The 16,840-nt window shown below is 43.5% G+C and overlaps 1 protein-coding gene across 1 annotated transcript in view; it reads right to left on the bottom strand.

Moving 5' to 3' along the window:
* MTNR1A (melatonin receptor 1A) overlaps positions 1-12,794 on the bottom strand; it is a 50,028-nt gene extending 37,234 nt beyond the window's left edge. Inside the window, exon 1 of the mRNA XM_041428008.1 lies at positions 12,398-12,794. Within this exon, the coding sequence (XP_041283942.1) occupies positions 12,398-12,590 (193 nt within the window). The 5' untranslated portion in view covers positions 12,591-12,794. The remainder of the gene's footprint in view (positions 1-12,397) is intronic.
* Positions 12,795-16,840: the final 4,046 nt, after the last annotated feature.

Raw genomic sequence — 16,840 nt, forward strand, 5'->3', positions numbered from 1 at the left:
AAACCTTTAGGGCATGCTGGATAACACGCTGTTTTGTTTTACTTATGAGCAACAAAATGTTTCATTATCCCTGTCAGATAATGATCAAGTACAAGAACTGAATCAAATGCATTCCCTTAACAGTGCAATCAAAGATGATCAAAAACCTGGTGGAAGCAAGGTGTTGTGAACAAAAGTGAAGACCCTTCTGGAAAACCTCTTTGTTACAAGGTTTATGATGGCATCTAGCTCCATGCACATCCATTTTGCAGATGGTGCAGAGGTATCCTTGAGCAGATGTACTGTTCTGCATGGTGGCCAAGAAGAACTCCAAGTTGGAGCTAAAAACTAAGTTGAATAATTAAGTTCAGGGCAAATAAGTCAGGGTATTTACCAACTATATTTATCAAATTACACTAACAGCAAAAAACTCATCCTGAAATATTCTGGACTCTGAAGGGTCTTTTTTTTTCATTTCTTTTCCAGAAGCAAGAGAAATTAAAGAAAGCATGAAAGAACAGCACATTTTGAGGCTGCTAGCTGAATGACACTCTGTGGACTGGAACCACCTTGAAAGAATGAGTTTGCAGCAAGGCTCTTTCTGTTCACCAGGAGCACCATAATTACTGCAGCTGTAATCACTGCCTGTGGGGTGGGGCTTTTAATCCTGAGAGCAAGCTCTGTTAAAACAGAGACTCCACCCCAAGCAGTCATGCAGGTACCCATGCAGAGAATAGTACCTTACTTCTAACAACCAACTCAATAATTAGACCTGTAAGAGGAAGGCTGGGTTTAGGATTACACACTAATGAGTGCCCTACTATAGCTGACATAGTAATTCAATTCTTCCAGTTACACTGCATTCCTAATTTGTCAGCTTTTCTTACCTCAGTATAGACTCAGAGTTTCTGAACAGAGAAGTCACAAAATAATTTTACTTTACAGATGATCATTAGACAGTCATTTATTTCCAGTGCACTAAAAAGTCAACATTTGTGTTTCTATAAAAAAGTTTTTGATCACATACTGCATTTGCACTTATCAAATGAATATGTAAAAATGTTCCCACAAAATAAATCCTTAAAATAATGCTGTAAATGTCTTCGAGATAGGTATTAGCTTAAATGAAACATACTGAAGCTGCCTTGCAATGTTACTACTGAAAATTTCATTTACTTCATTGGAATACCTGTATAAGAGAGCATACCAGAAACAACACAAGCAAATCCATGATTTGGAGATTTATTTGCAAGACAAGCAAGTTTCTTTTTTTCTTTGAGTAAAGTAAGCAAATATTCTGTCCAGTCATCACAACAAATGATCAGCAATTCAAAAGACAGAAACAGGTGAAATCTCTGTGAAATTTGAATTTGATCAAGAAAGTTTTCTGAGTAAATATGGGGACAGGAGATACTATGAATTCCTGTATAAGCAGAAGATCTTAGAAATCAATTCACTGCTGTGGTGATAGTTATAGCTGCACTAGAAAGACATGCTCAGGCAGCTTTACCCCAGGAAACATTCTGGCAGCAAAGGCCTGCCACTGCAATAGCTTGAAAAAAGGAAAACCAAACACCCAGTAGCAATGAAAAAAGCATGCAATGAAAAAGATGCATCACTCTTGTGACAGATGGGACATCCCAGTACAAAACAAGCACCAATACCAAGTAGACTGCAGATTCTACACCCACTAGGTTACTTAAACTTGTCTTGTACATCTCATTTTTTCCCATTCATACCTCTCTACACGTCCACGTTTGTAAGATTCAGCCACACCTTTAGGTCATGTTGCAGATAAGAATAGCTACAAGTGGTATTAACAAGATTTGCACAACTGTAAAATCTCCTCTAGATTGTCACAAATTATGTGTTAGAAATTCTTACCAGGAATAATTACAAAAGCAGCACTTCATTTAAAAATTATAGTATTCCTAATGCCCCTAAGAATTCTGCAGCATCTCAGAATTCTATTTTTAGAGTGTATAAATATCAGTTTTGACAGAATGTGTAAAGAGGGTCATGAGGGAGAAACCCAAGTCAACAACAACTCTAAAATAAGATCCTTTCAGAAAAAAACCTGACATCCACACTCAGTGGAAAAATGTAGGGGAAAAAAACCAAAGGAAAACAAAAAAAATCCAGTGGAGAACAATTTAGCAAGACTAGTGAAAAGTTGTTCTTCAGTACAGGAGTGGTCATCTTCAAGCCATCCTCAGCACAATACCCAATGGGTATGGATCATCCAAAGAAAAAGTGCAAATGTACGATGAGCAGAAGCACGTCAAATTCACAGGAATATGCAAAAGTCATTGAAAACAAGGGGATATGTTAGGTAAATACAAAATATTTTTGGAGATCGCCTACAGAGGAGACAATTATTGTGCCACAAAAATTAAGAAAATCAAGGTAGTTTCCCACCAGTCAACAAAATGTTCATAGTCATTATCAGGCACTGCAGTAGTGGGATGCACTAAAGGGGCAAGAGAAATAAGAATCAGAACAGCTGCAAAAAACAATATGTACACAAATTTGGAAGTTAAAACACAAAATGTCCAATTATTTGCCAAAAAATTGTTCAAAAACCTTTGCTGCAAGAGCAAGAAAATATGATTGCATTTTGAGCTCTACATTAGATATTTAATATATGCTAAGACACAAATTGCTGTCTTCTCCATACTTACCAGTATACAGAAGAGATGAAAAGCTCTTTTACTGAGCTTGATGAGGATTATTTTGTTAACTCTGTAGTCCTGAAAGTTTTCATCCAGAACAGTTAGAAATAGCTTGGCCAATGAAGATCATGTGTACACGACATTCCCGAATACAAAAATTCCCATGGGAAGCTGTCTCAATAACCATGAAGTAAAAAACACCAAAATTCTTCTAATTTCTCCCAAGAATTAAAGTCACCACCTGTGTCTAGGTGCTGCAAAGGTAAGGATTACTGTCCTCCCTCCCCTCAGGAATGCTGAATATTTTTCTCCTGTGTATGAGAGACTAATTTCTGGAGTGTGTATATCCACAAGCAATACACAAAAGTATGAGTTACAGTGTGCCAGCAGATGTTGAAGTAGAAAAAAAAAAAGGTTAAATGAAAAGGTCCTTTCTTCAAAAAAAATCAAACTAGAGGAAATGTTTCTGGATTTATGTCTATCTGTAAATTCATGAACACAAACTACACAAAATTAAGCAGCCTTTGGTTTGAATAACTTCTGTAACATGGTAAAAATCAGTAGGATTTACATGTGCTTTAATATAAATGTGGTTCTGTACATACCCAAGACATGACACAGCCAATGCTATGAAAGTCCTTAGTGACAGATGTTGGAATGTGTTACTTCATCAGGAACGGAGAATAAGATGGGTTTATAAGCACTGAAGAGATTCTCAACAGTACAGTTCTTCAGACAAGGGGGGAAAAAAAAACCTGAAAAATTAGTGGTCACAGACAGCCAGACGGAGAAATTTCCAAAGGAACATCATACACATATGATGATATAATTCACAACAGAAACACCCATCTATACAGTGATGCTACAGCAGCAAACCCCCAATTTGCTCTGATTAATTAATGTAATAAACAATGAGTTCCTAGAAAGTAGAAAAAGACAAATACATCAAGAATATACTTGTGATCTAACCAAACACTAGTACAAGTAAAACTTTTTCCTAAGTAATAATTCCCATTTGTAACCCTACAAAGGACAGCACTCCCATTTGTAATCCTACAAAGTAGCAATCACTGATGGTCTCTTGTGTTTTCTTTATTCCCAAGTGTGTTCTTGAAGCATCAATTTCCAGACTTAATAGCTTGCATACCTACTATACATGAAATTTTAAGTGGCTTCCTACAATGCACAGACCTCAGGATGTATAGGTCAGGCACTCATGACCTTTACCTGTACTCAACTTTATTACAGCACTATCAGTGATCCAACAAAAATCCTATTCCAGCTCCAGAGTTATGAAAGACTTCTCTGCTTACCACACTTAGGGTTTAAGCCTATGAGCAGTACATCAGCCTTCTTGCTCACTGGCAAGTATTGCAGAGATAAAAAGTGAAGCGAGATAGGCACTGACCTTGGTAGGAGATTTGCTATTGATTTCAGTAAAACCAGGATTTCACTTTTAGGGAAGTTATTTCCAGAGATCAGGTATACTTCTGGAGATGGCACTTCCTTGCAAAGGGGAAAGGTTATTTTGTAGAAAGACTAACAGAATGTGATATCAACCTTTCTTTGACTAGCAAAGCAACAGCCAAGAGGTGATAATTTTATTCTCATTACAGGAATAGCAATGCCGTGTAATATTGGTACAACAGCAAAAGCATATAAACTGACAGAAGATACATTCAGGCACTGAGAATCATAGAATGGGTTGGGTTGAAAGGGACCTTAAAGATCATTTAGTTCCAACCCCCTGCTATGGGCAGGGCTACTTTCCATTATACCAGGTTGCTCAAAGCATCACTGAACCTTGAACACTTCATGCAGCATCCAAAACCCCACTAAGCCACCTTCCAATGTATCAACACTCTTCTTCATTTGGGGCAAGGTGATTCCAAAAGGATCTCTATGAACACCTACAACATCTGAAAGTTGTATTTACTGAAAAGGTCCCATTCAATCCTGTGTTCTAAGTGAGAGCTAATTCAGTGACAGATTCAGGGAAGGTTCAGAGATGCAATATAATGGGAATAATGGGAATGCGGGGAAGAACCTAGGTTTTAAAAAGTAGATTAATATTATGTGAATCTGCATGTTAGCTGCAGCACATTGTAATACTCAAATTACAGAAGGCAGACCTCAGCATTACACTGTCAAGAGATAAGGTGGAGACATCTTTATAATTAAGACAGGGCATATTAATGTAAAATACACAAGCTTTATTTAAAGACCGTGAATTCTTCACCCAAAATAAAACAAAAATGCAATTGAAGTATGCATAATTAATTATGCATTAATTTGCATTTATGCAAACTTTGATTCTTCATAATATGCAACTCCATATTTTCAAAGTATTCCTAATAAAAATGTCACACCCTAGCTGTACTGGACTCTTTCACCTGTGAAAATGAAAAATGTCTCCCAAATACAGACAGGGAGATAAATGTGTCTAAAATCAAGAGTTAAACTAAGGAGGAGAAAGCTGTTTATCAGTCATTCTGGAAAACAAACATAAAATGAAACCTGTAGTTACTACTGGGGAAAAAGAATACTGATTTTTTTTTCCCATAATGCAAAGACCTGGTGAAACCTCTGCATGGTGTGACTGGATATCAATTTTCAAAGCTGATCCCTGTACTTCTGCCCATTCACCACTTTGGTTCACCTCCACAGAGATGGCCACTTTGTCTGGCTGAGTAACAAACAAAGTTCCGGCAGCTGCACCATAACCTCCATAGGTTTTACTTGGTGCAGCTGAAACAGCTGACCAAAAAAAGAAGTCACACTGACCTCCATACCAAGCGTGGAGCTGACCTCTCTCAGCACAGGGGCAAACTACCTCTGCTTGGTGACCTCTCCCTGACTACAAATCAGTTTTGCTAACCTTGCATCTGCAGCCAAAACCAAACTCCAAACAAACAAACAACCCCATGGTGATACGATATAAACAGACCTTACACTTCAGCACCACGTGTAGAATACCAAGTACACATCATGCTGAATGGGGTTTCTGCAGGCCTAAATGAAAAAAGTACATATCCAGTCCATCTCTCACAATAAAGGTAGCTAAACAGTCAAAGGCGTTAACTGAAAATATAATTAATCTGAAAACATCCATAAACCCTTCCAGCTGCTTAGTCTGTGCTTGACAAGAGAAATTCAGTGTTTGGTTATGTGTCTAAAATTGGCTGCTTCTACTGTCTCTCATTTTAGAGAACAGGGTTCTTAGGATAGGGCAGAGAGTCCAAATGAAGCATTGAAGGACTTCAGTGGAATTCTAGCAATGAAAAAGAAGAGTCCTCCACCACCAAGAAAACCCAACCCACCACCCTGCCCAAAACCCAAATTCAAGTTCCCAAGTCAAGCACAGGATTCTCTGATATAAACAAGACTTGAATTTTTATGAAGACCAGTAGTCTAATACCTATTCTTCAAAAAGTATATCTAACTATACAACCTGGTACTGTCCTAGGAAATTTATAAAATTAAAAGAACAAGCTGAACATTTTTACTTCTTGTGTTAAGTGCTTCTTCAAGGATGGAAAGTCTGCCGTTTCATTAAAAAAAAACTTTTAAAGCATTAAACTTTTTACACATACTTGTCAGTGACTACCACAAAGCTACTTAGAAGCTACAGAAGTTACTATCTAAATGTTGCAAACAACTTTGCTGATTACTTTCAGTTGCTGCTCTATTTGATAAAAAAAAAAAAAAAGAAAATTGCAGCGTGCTTGTATTTGGAATTTAACAGCAGTGGTGAAGTTTATTTGCATATTTTATCTATTCTTAAAAAGTAAGTAAGAAGTTAATCAGACCTTTTTTTCTCTCATTTAAGGCAGAAACCTTGATTATCCCACCTGTCTACCTGTGATTTCAGGAGGGCTAGATCTGGAAAGAACTTTGGACTTGTTTAGTAGCAGTATTTGTATTATAGTCCCAAGCATTATTTAACTACACACATAAAACACACGTTCATTTGTTCATTCAATAAGCAAACATTTTTTGTGTTGTTAACAATGTTTTCTGTTATCCTGAGGAATTCTAAGTAACACCTGAAACCGAGGTCTGTAATTGTTTCTCAGGAGAGACATGTGGTATTCAAGGCAGCTCAGAGATGTGACTAGAAGAAAAACTGCCAGCAGGAAGAGGGACAAGTTCTTATTGATGCTGCAAAACTAAACTGTGATGCCTAGCACTGAATTGACACCACAAAGTTTTACTGCCCTAGGAAAGCAAGGCTCACCAGAGAGGCAGACTGGACATTGCCACACCAGCACTGGATCCTACCCTTGGTAGCATTTTCTGTCACTAACCTAGACTTGCTGATGTCTGACTGCTGGAAAGACATCAAGTATCTACGTTATGGAAGTGTGAAAATATGAAAGGATAGCGCGAAAAGAAATAGGAAAGAGGTAAGAGCAGAAGAAAGTGGGATATTGCTAATGAAAAAACTAAAGATGGAAAAAAAAACTTTATGAGAAAAGTGAAAACTCCTCAAAAATAACCTAAAAGAGACAGCAAATAGTAGAGCATATGAGTATCACCACCCACTGGCAGCAGCTACACTAGAAAAAGTGATGTCTCTAAAAACTTCAAAATGTAGAATCTTTCTTGAAAAAGAATAAATACCTGAGCTTGACAGACACATTAGTAAGAAAAAATTATTAATTATTTGGAATACTCACCTATACCTTTGGGTCACTAACAGCACAGCACCATTTAAACAAGCCTTTGAAGCAAACCTTTGATTCAGTAAATTATTCAATCAAAACCAGTCTGAGGAACAACTTTATTGAAACTGTATTTTTACGCTCACTTCTGTTCAACAGTTGGCAAAATTCAGCATCTCCTCTAGACATTTTCCCTCCTCCCAAACAGCTTACCATTTTTAATACTGGAAGTTATTAATTTCTGAAATAATGTTCATTGCCATCAACATCTCAGTTTTTATCAGAACCCTGAATCTGTGCTACAACTTGATCTTCTAAGCTCTCTTCCTTGAGTCAAGGATTTGTCGGGCTACCCATAGTCTCTCAGGGCACAAAATGAAGTCCAAGGTTCACCTGTGACAAAAAGAAGGATTTCATTAGTCTCAATTCACAAAAGGAGTTTCGTTTATTAGATAAAACAATCTTTACTAGAGCATTTAATATCATAATTTTAAAACTAAAAAACAAAACATCATCAAGAACAACATTTTTCTGAAAAGGCTGATGATATCTCCAATCTGGTTATCAAAAGATAGCTCCATTCTTATTTTTTAGATTTTTATTCTAGAAAATGCATTAAGAGAGGAGCACTCTTCAACTAGATTCTTACACTGCTTAAATCAAAACCCAGGGCCAGTTTGAAAAGCCTCCAAAATTAAATTCTTACTGATAGATTCCCAACCCTAATTCTGCAGTGGCTGTAATATTCAGCAAAGAATGAAAAAAAAATCATAAGCTGCTGTGTTAGTTAGTTCTTTCAAGAGTGACTTGACTGATCTGAAAAGATTTTAGAGAGATTACCCTTCCTCAATATTACCCTTGAGTTCATTGTATTCTTTTGAGCACTCACAGAGCTGTCTTCACAGAACTCTTGGGATCTAAAGCAGGTGAGGCAGATTGAGCATACAAACATTGGGGTTTTTTCCTTTGTCCTTGTCATCTCATCAGAAAAGTAGCTACCACACATAGGTAGGTTTAAGCATGTGTGCAGAAATTAACTGTATCTTATTGCCCAGGGCCCTGGGACCCCAGCAATGTCAAACTTCCTCTATGCCTTCTTCACTAGTAACAAAGTTTTAGCTACAAAACATTTGGGCCAAGGACATGGAAAACTAGAAAAATGTACAAAAACCCAAGTACACCTAGCACAGAACAGAGATCAGCGAGAAGCAGCTTTCTGCCCTGATTTAGTAGGTGCTAGTTACCAGCTTGGCACCAGTCCCTGGATTATCCCAACCCATGCCAGGTGTTAGCAGACAGGACAGGCACACAGGAGCGAGGCTGAGGCTGCTGGGCCTCCCTTCCCACACTGGACTCCATTGGTGGGGTACTCAGGGAACCTTTGGACCTCAGCACACGGAGCACCCAGAAAAAAAGCAACCCGCCAGGCCAAGAGAACAGTTTCAAAAGGAAGAGAAAGAAGAGCAAGAGGTGTAATACCATTCAAGAAAACTTTCTTCACTGACTAAGAATGGTCCGGTCCTGTAATCACTGAATACCCAAATCCACCTGTCACCAAAAGAACAGGCGTGTGTTGACATTTTAATGTCACTAGCAGAAAACTAATCTCCATAGTCAAAGACTTAGAACTGCTCCCTCACCTTGTTCTTGATGCATTGTTTTTCTTGGTGTGGGTAACAACAAAGGCATAAGGATACCAGCAATCAACAAATTTGTCTGTAGCATTACATAGATCACTTAAGTGATCTCCTCAGTTTTCCGAGATGCTCTGATTGGATGTTGACAGTTTCAAGTAAAAATTCCACTCGTTAAAAGCACCAACAGTTTTTTAATACACCTTTCCTAAGGCTACTTATTGCATCTTCCCAGGCTGGATTTGTTGAATGACCTCATTTCTGATCTATGAATATTTATAAGGGTAAATGAGACAAGGATTTACACAAAACTTCTTTTTAAAATGATCTGTTCTGATTCTTTTTGAAAATTAGCTATTAAAGAAGGTACATCAGTTTAAAGTTCAAGCTGCATGAACACGCTACCAAGATATGGTCATTAAAATCCTTATGCCTTGAATGTTTCCCTTGAACTTTGTTTCAAAGTTAAAAGATTACAGATATCATAAACCAAATTCAGTCTTTGTGTAGGTCAGCTTTAAATTGCAGCTGCTCCCATCAGGACTGAATTGGTGTCAGGCACCTCTTGGATTACAAGCCACCATAAAAGAAATAACAGACCAGAACTATGAAACTTATTACAAGTCAAGTACATTAAATAAAAGAGGATCCTACCAGTTGCATCATCAGCTTCTGTGTCTAGAAGAGCATCTATTGAAGCCATGCTTGTGCCTATGAAGGAGTCTGTAGTATCAGACACTCCTCGCTTGCTGAGACAAACTTCTTTGAGTTACTGACTCCTCTGCTTTGATCAGTGTCTTTTACTAACCTTCTGACTGTCAGGAAGGTTACACCACTTGTTGAGAAGGTTTTTCTAGGCCTTCCTACTATTCCCCAATGCACTTTATAAATTGTAAGTCCACAGGTTCAATTTGTAGTATCTTCCAATACATATGTATATAATAGAGAGTAGGACAGAGATGAAAGATGTTTTCCCCCACCAAATCCACCTTTTTGTGAAAGGGTTAAATACTCCTTATTTCTGTTAGTCCTCTCTTGCAAAGAGGGAAGAAAATCTTCAGTGAGATACATTTTCTTCAGGAGGTATCTTCTGTTCCTCCCTGACCTTTTTCCAGTGGAATTTTCATCCTGTGTCCTTTTTCCTCAATAAATGTGCCAGCAAGACTTAATTAATATAAAGTTGTTGCAAAAGTAGAAGTTTCTTTCTTATTACATTTCTGTAAAAAGTCGTAACTGCCTTTGGCATTACCAAGTTACAAATTAGTTGTATGGATAAATCAGATTATTTTCAATGTAATCTCTTCCTGAATAGTCTGAATTAGGAAAAACAAGACTTGGGAGACTTTAGTCTTCAAACTTACAAATCTTAGGCCAGGGTCTTCTAAATACTTTCTGCCTTTTACAAATTTATTTGCCTGACTAAGCCCTAATTGAAGGCCCAGTTAAATAGTGGTGCTCAAATAAATAACATTATTCCTAGGCACAAGTTTTTGCAGGATTAGTCAAGAACTCTTAGAACACCTTTTTAAAACTTGTGTTATTTCCAAAGATTCATTTAATTCATTTACTAACCCCCACATTTTAAAGGAAAAAACCCTCAAACTTAAGAACTTTAAAATCTTGTTCCTATTTTTCTCCTAAATCAAGACTATAAACTATTTACCACACGGTACCAAGTATGTACTTGTTTTAATTAATCCTGAATTTCAGAGGGTCAAGCAGTATCTAGTTCATGTTCCAGTCTCAAAAAATTTATGTTCAGAAGAATGCTCTACTCTCCTAGCTGTTGCCAGTTTATTGCAGTTCTTAACAGTCACTATGACAGAAAAGGCAAGAACAAGAAATGCAGTAAGAGTGAGCAAGTGAGCACGTGTTGGGACTCAGGAGGGATTACATGATATCTACAGCAGAGAGTATGCACACACATAGAGCCCAAGGATTCAGTTATGTCTCCAGAAAAAAAGACACCATGTTCATTTCAGACTTCACCAGACTTGTCCATATTGCAAACAACCCACAAAAGTGCTAAAGCATAGATTTATTAATTAAGGAGGGGGAGAATATCACCCACTTCCCCTAGAGAAACCCAGGTAATATGCCTGTTTCAACCCTTTCTCCCTCCATCTAAAAGTCTTCCAGGGAACGAGGGTAGTCAAGTGCCCACTTGGACTTCTGGAGTTGGAGTCTCATCTCTTTACATGCATGTGTTACCCTGCCAGCTCCAATGAATGAAATTTCTGCCAATGAAAGCAGGAAGATAATAGAGTTTTCAGAATTTACATCAGTGGCAATTGTAGGGAGGAAAAAAATTAAAATCTGTTACTCTTCATTTTGATCTTGTGTGTGGCATTCCACTATGGCTGAATGAAACTGATGCAGACAATCCACTAGAATTACCTGAATTAACCTCAGAAAGATAAGCATGCCACTGTTTGCCAGAGTCCAGTGCTAGACACCTTTCTTAGGCTAGCTCAAAGCCCAGGCTCAAGTTCCCACCTCAGATGAATTTTAAACCATTAACTGGCGAACTTAGTGCAGTAGTAATGAAGACCTTGACAGCCCAGTTGTGAAAAAAATAAAAGCAGCTTCTCAGTTGTCATGGAGTGAAATTCTGCTTTCATTACCAGTACAGCTCTCCTCCCATGCTCCTGTATTTTTTTTCAATGAAAGATGCATAGGGCTTGGAGTGCACAGATTTGGTACACGTGCGCAGCAGCTGGTCTGACATGATAAAGCAGAATGAATCTGAAGAAGTTCCTGCCTGTCTGACCAATAATCCATGAAGTAAGAGGGATTTACTCAACAGACCAGCACAGATTCTACCCTGTCAAAATTAGAGAATGATTTTTTTTTTTAAGTGCCTAAAGCTGTTTTCTGTTAGATGTTTTCCATTCCCCAAAGACCTAGACAGCAAGTAGGAGGCGAACAAAGGTCGGGGGAGGGAATTGTCTGAATCCTGCAATGTTTATAACTTCGTATTCGCTTGATTTGAAGCTCCAACCATAGAATTTGTTACTGAAGACATTTCTGTAACTCAAAGAAAATCAATCAGAAGAATAGCATCCAGCATGCACAGACACACACTGTATGCCAAGGCAGTATCCCCAGTACCGTGTCTAAATTTCATTCTTAAATACGACTTACTTGCCATTCTCTTTTGCTAGGTGGGAACTGCCGAGAGCTAAAAATAGCACCAGGATTCAGTGGCGGGAGCTAAAAATACCCTTTCCCGCTCGATTACCGACTCGGCAGGAAAGACGGAGCTCTTGGCATCTGTCACAGCCTATAACCGCCAGCTGGGGATGGAGACCAAGAGCCCAACCCCGGAGTTCCGCGCTCGGGGAAAGTTTCCCCGGCAGGGCAGCGGCCGCGGCGCTGCACCCGGGGCCGCGGGACCCCCGCCCACCCAGCCCGGGCGGCGCCCCCGGGCCTCCCCGCCGCCCCTTACCCGCGTTTCGCAGCTTCTTGTTGCGGTAGACGGAGAGGATGACCAAGAGGTTGCCCAGCAGGTCCACCGCGATGGTGAAGATGAGGATGGCGGCCAAAGTGGAGGTCACCCAGGGCTGGCGGCGCGGGGCGCCCTCGGCCGGCGGGTCCCGCGGGAGGACGGAGCTGTTCAGCTCGCTCTCGTTCACTCTCATCCTGCCGCCGAACCTCCCAGGGCACGACCGGGTACCGGGGAGCGGGCGCGCTCGCCAGCGCTGCCTCCGGCGGGGGCAGGGCAGGTCAGGTCAGGTCGGGGCGGGGGTCGCGGTCGCCCTGCGCCGCGGGGCTGCCCGCCCTAGGGCGGAGCGGGGCAGGCGGGAGTGGGCGCACCTCCCATGGCGGCCGGCGCCGCCACTCCAGGCAGGAAGTTTCCCCGAAGTGTGCATGTGCCGCGGCGGGACACTTTTATAGCCCGCCCGCGCCGCCGCCCCGCCCGCCGCCACCGCTGCCGCCAGGTGACACCGAGGGGCTCCAGCTGCTGCCGCGCGGCGCCACAGCGCCCCCCCGCGGCGCCCGCGCCGCCCCATTCACGGCGCGCTCCGCTTCCCCATTCATGCTCCCGGCCGCTCCATTCAGCGCCGGCCGCTCCATTCACCGGCGGAGGCGCGGCAGGGATCGACGGGGCTTGCTGTCTGCGGTTGGGCGGTTTGCAGCGCTCGGCGCTATTTTTAGCCCTCCTGGTTAACGCCGGCTCTTAATTAGGCGCCCGCCGAACTCCCCTCCCCTCCTCCCCCTCCTTTATTTAACATCGCACCCGCACGGTAACGTGAGCGCGGCGAGAAACCTCCCATCGGGGAGCGGGTCGGGGCTGCTATAAAAAGCTCCTCGCGAAGGAGACTGGCTGGCTGGGCAGGGGGGGCGTCTGAGGACCCGCGTCCCGGGAGCACCACGTGCTGCCGCAGCGAGGGGGCGGCGGGGGGGACACGCACCGCCTCGGCAGCCCCCCCTTCCTCCCTGCAGCCTTTCTTCCTCCCCCGCACCCTGGGCAGCGGGGGCGGTCTGCGCAGGGAAGACAGAGGGAAAGGTAGCGGGGATGCCCCGTGCCACCCCTACGAGCCCGGTGAAGTCCGGATCCCCTGTTCCCCAAAAGCAGCATTTGCTTCAAGGAAGGAGGGAACAGGAAGCCATTGCCCAGCCGTGAGGAGGACCCAGTTGACTGAATGGGGTACCCCTTCACCCTCTCGTGCGGTGGGCGCACTGGTAAATAAATCAAAAAAAAAAAAAAAAAAAAAAAAAAAAAAGGCACTTTCTTCTGACTGAATCTTCTCGCTTGTATGGTATAGAGCTGTTGAAAATCTCTGAGGAAACTGGGCGTGGGAATCACTCTCCCATTCAGGATAAGGGGCTGCGACTCAGTGCGGATGGCAGTGCGCGCTGTTTTCCGCGGAGCCCAGGGCTGGGCGCGGTGCTGGCGGCCAGGGGCTGCCCCGAACAGCCTCCTCCGTCCCGCCCGGAGCTCTCACGGGGCTGCTGCGACTGGGGGCAAGCGGGGGCTCCGCAGCGGGAGCGCGGCGCTCCGCAAGGCGCGGCGCAGGCGGTGCCGCCCGCGGGGCGGGAGCGGCTCATGCGGCGCAGTCCGAGCCCAGCAGCCCGGGCTTACGGAGCTGTGTCCCGTGGCAGGGGAGGGATGACCAAAGGCACTTCTGTGACCAGCGGTTACGTAACGCGGCGGGTGTGACAGGACACCGCGGGAGCCGTCCGCGGCCGCGGAGGGGCGCGGACAGGCAGGGCGGTGGCGGTGGCGGTGGCCGTGGCGGCAGCAGCGGCACCTCCGCCCTGGCAGGCGCCGCAATCCCAGCCTGCACGGCTGAGTGCCAGGGAAACCCCGAGCTTCCCATTCACCCACGGTTTTCTTACACCACCGCGGGCAGCGGAGCGAGGAGCAGCGCCGCTCAGCCTCCCGCTGGTGAATGAGACCGCTTGTGTTTGGTGCGGGAAGTGCTGATTTATTTGATCGCTTACTGACTTATTAAATGCTCAATATTCCGGCAGCGTGTTTTCCCGCCGCCCCGATAAACATCAGTCCCGGGGAGATGTGTCGGCACTACAGAGCATTCCTTCCCACTGCTTCCCGCGCAGCAGCCAAAGCCCATCCATCACTGGAGATGGAGAGCAGCAGCCAGCGCTACAAGAGGAGGTTGCAGCAGGAACCCCTCAGCGGCGCCGCAGCTCCCGGGCAGAGGGTGGTGGCGAGCACACAGCCACCCATGACAGCCACATCCACCCAGCACTGCCCCCGCCCTCCATCCCCCCCGGCAGGTTAGGGCATGTGGCCGTGTAGGTGCATAACAAGTAGGTTATCAAGCTGTGGGAGAAGATTAAAAATAGGAGGAGCCAGTATCAGGGCTCCTGATACTGAGGATCAGGAGCCCTGATACTGGCTCCTCCTATCCTCCTGATATCAGATCAAGGGCAGCCACACGTGGAGACAGGCAGAACTGCCTGGTCCTCAGTAGACCTCCACGGGTGTTTGACTGGACAGGAAGGGGCAGGCTGCCCAGAGAGAGCTGTGAAGTTTCACAAGGTCAGGTATTTTTAACCATAAGGTGTGACGATAAGGATGAGCCCAGGATTTTGCTTCAAAGAAAGGGAATCTGGTCCATGCAGATTGCATATTTCATTCCTGGGGTGTTCAGAGACATATTTGCAATTTAGATCCACACAAGAAAGGAGATACCTCTCCATCCATCCATCCCATTTTAGTCTTGTGGAAAGAGTGTGCTCTGGACCAAGGCTGCTTGTGTGGTGGGAAGGGAATGCTTCTTGAAAAGGTGACTGAAGATGTGCTAAGGCATCACTACCAGAAAACCCTATATGAGAGCAAAGGGTGACCCAAGCACCAGCAAGGGCCATGATACATTGAGAAACCTTGAGCTGCTGCTCTGTGTGTTGGATTTGTTTCCTGCAGAGTGGGAGACAGTCATCAGAATGTGGGTCAGGCTCCAGCAAGAACCACCTTCCCATTCCCCACTAGGGAGTGGGCCAGCCTTCTCCTTCCTCCCTCTCACCTTGACGGAGACACCACATACTAGAAAATGCTGCTCTTTAAGGTTTTGCATGTGTTTACTCACATTCTGGAGAGTTAGAGACTCTAAGATGCCACCCAAAACAAGCAAGCTGTGAAAACTGCAGAGGAGCAGATCTAACAACAACAGCTCCTTCACACTCATCAACATTTAGAGTCAGTCAGACAATCTTAGAGGCAGTTTGGTATTGTTTGTTACATCCTCTGAGGCTGGTCTCTCTGCCCTCTTTTCCATTTTCCACACTTTTTCTACATATTCATTTTTAAAGTGCAACAGAAGTTAAATGATGCTTTACATAAAAGCAGCATAAGATCAGGGCACAAAAACAAGGAAATCACTTGGGCCAGCCACCCCATATTATAATAATTTAAATCAGAGTTAACCTCACTGTAATGAGCAACGTTGGTGGAGACCTTATTACATGAAGAAATACAGACCTTGTCTGATCTGTCCTAAAAGAGTCCTGATTTAGTTTTGCTTGAGTTGTTTGGGACGTGCCTGTTGCTCGTTCTGTCTCCAGCCAAGTTTCCTGGCAGATCTTGAACTGATGTTGTAGTCTTGGTTTTGGTCCTGTCTCCTGTTGATGCATCCTGGCCTCTCTGGATGAGTGCAAGGCCTGAGTCTTCTTTTTGTCCTGTCTAGGGCTAGCAGTTGAGTCTGTTGTCAGCATCTGGCTCTGCCTGTTGCTCTTAGGTCCTGTGAGACTGTGGTCTGGGCACAGCCTGGGCTTAGATTTTCCTTGCCTCCTGGTTTGCTTTCCTATGGAGAAGCTCTTAAAACTACACAGCAGGGACATTAGATGAGTTGAGGGAGCACTGTCCATCTGAAAAGATAGATGGAAATACAGAAAACATGAGAAGAAATCAACAATTCAGCTGGTTCTCTGAGTAAGAGAATGGAGACTGCCTGGAAGATGGGGCTGAGATGATCAGTAACAGGGGCAAGTACTGAGAGCATGCTGGTGTGGGTGCCTGGCAGAGAATGGATTGGGAGGGTAAAAGGCAGAACATTTGTCTCCTTAAGGGAAGTTTTCTCCATGGTACAGTGTGGTTTTCTTACATCAGAGGAAATAGCTGTGGAGGCTGATGGCAGATAAGATATCTTGGAAGGGGCTGACTTGAATACAAATACGGAAGGAAGGCCTTGGAGGGCTGTACTGGAAAAAGGAGGTAAGTAAGTTGTGGTGCTGTGGCAGAGAAGCAGCAGCTTCTGATATCCTTTATGTTTTGGTGCCCTTCTCTTCTTCAGAAAAGCCCAGGAGCTACATGAAATATATAAATGCAGACTCTATTCTGCTCAATCACAATAGGTATTTCCGTAGTGAAAAGCTGGAACTGTCTTAGAACTGAGGTGGGAAAGAATGAGGTAAGCCGACTGGC

The sequence above is a fragment of the Onychostruthus taczanowskii genome, unplaced genomic scaffold (genome assembly GCF_017590055.1).
Source record: "Onychostruthus taczanowskii isolate IOZ18803 unplaced genomic scaffold, ASM1759005v1 scaffold12, whole genome shotgun sequence".
NCBI lineage: Eukaryota > Metazoa > Chordata > Aves > Passeriformes > Passeridae > Onychostruthus > Onychostruthus taczanowskii.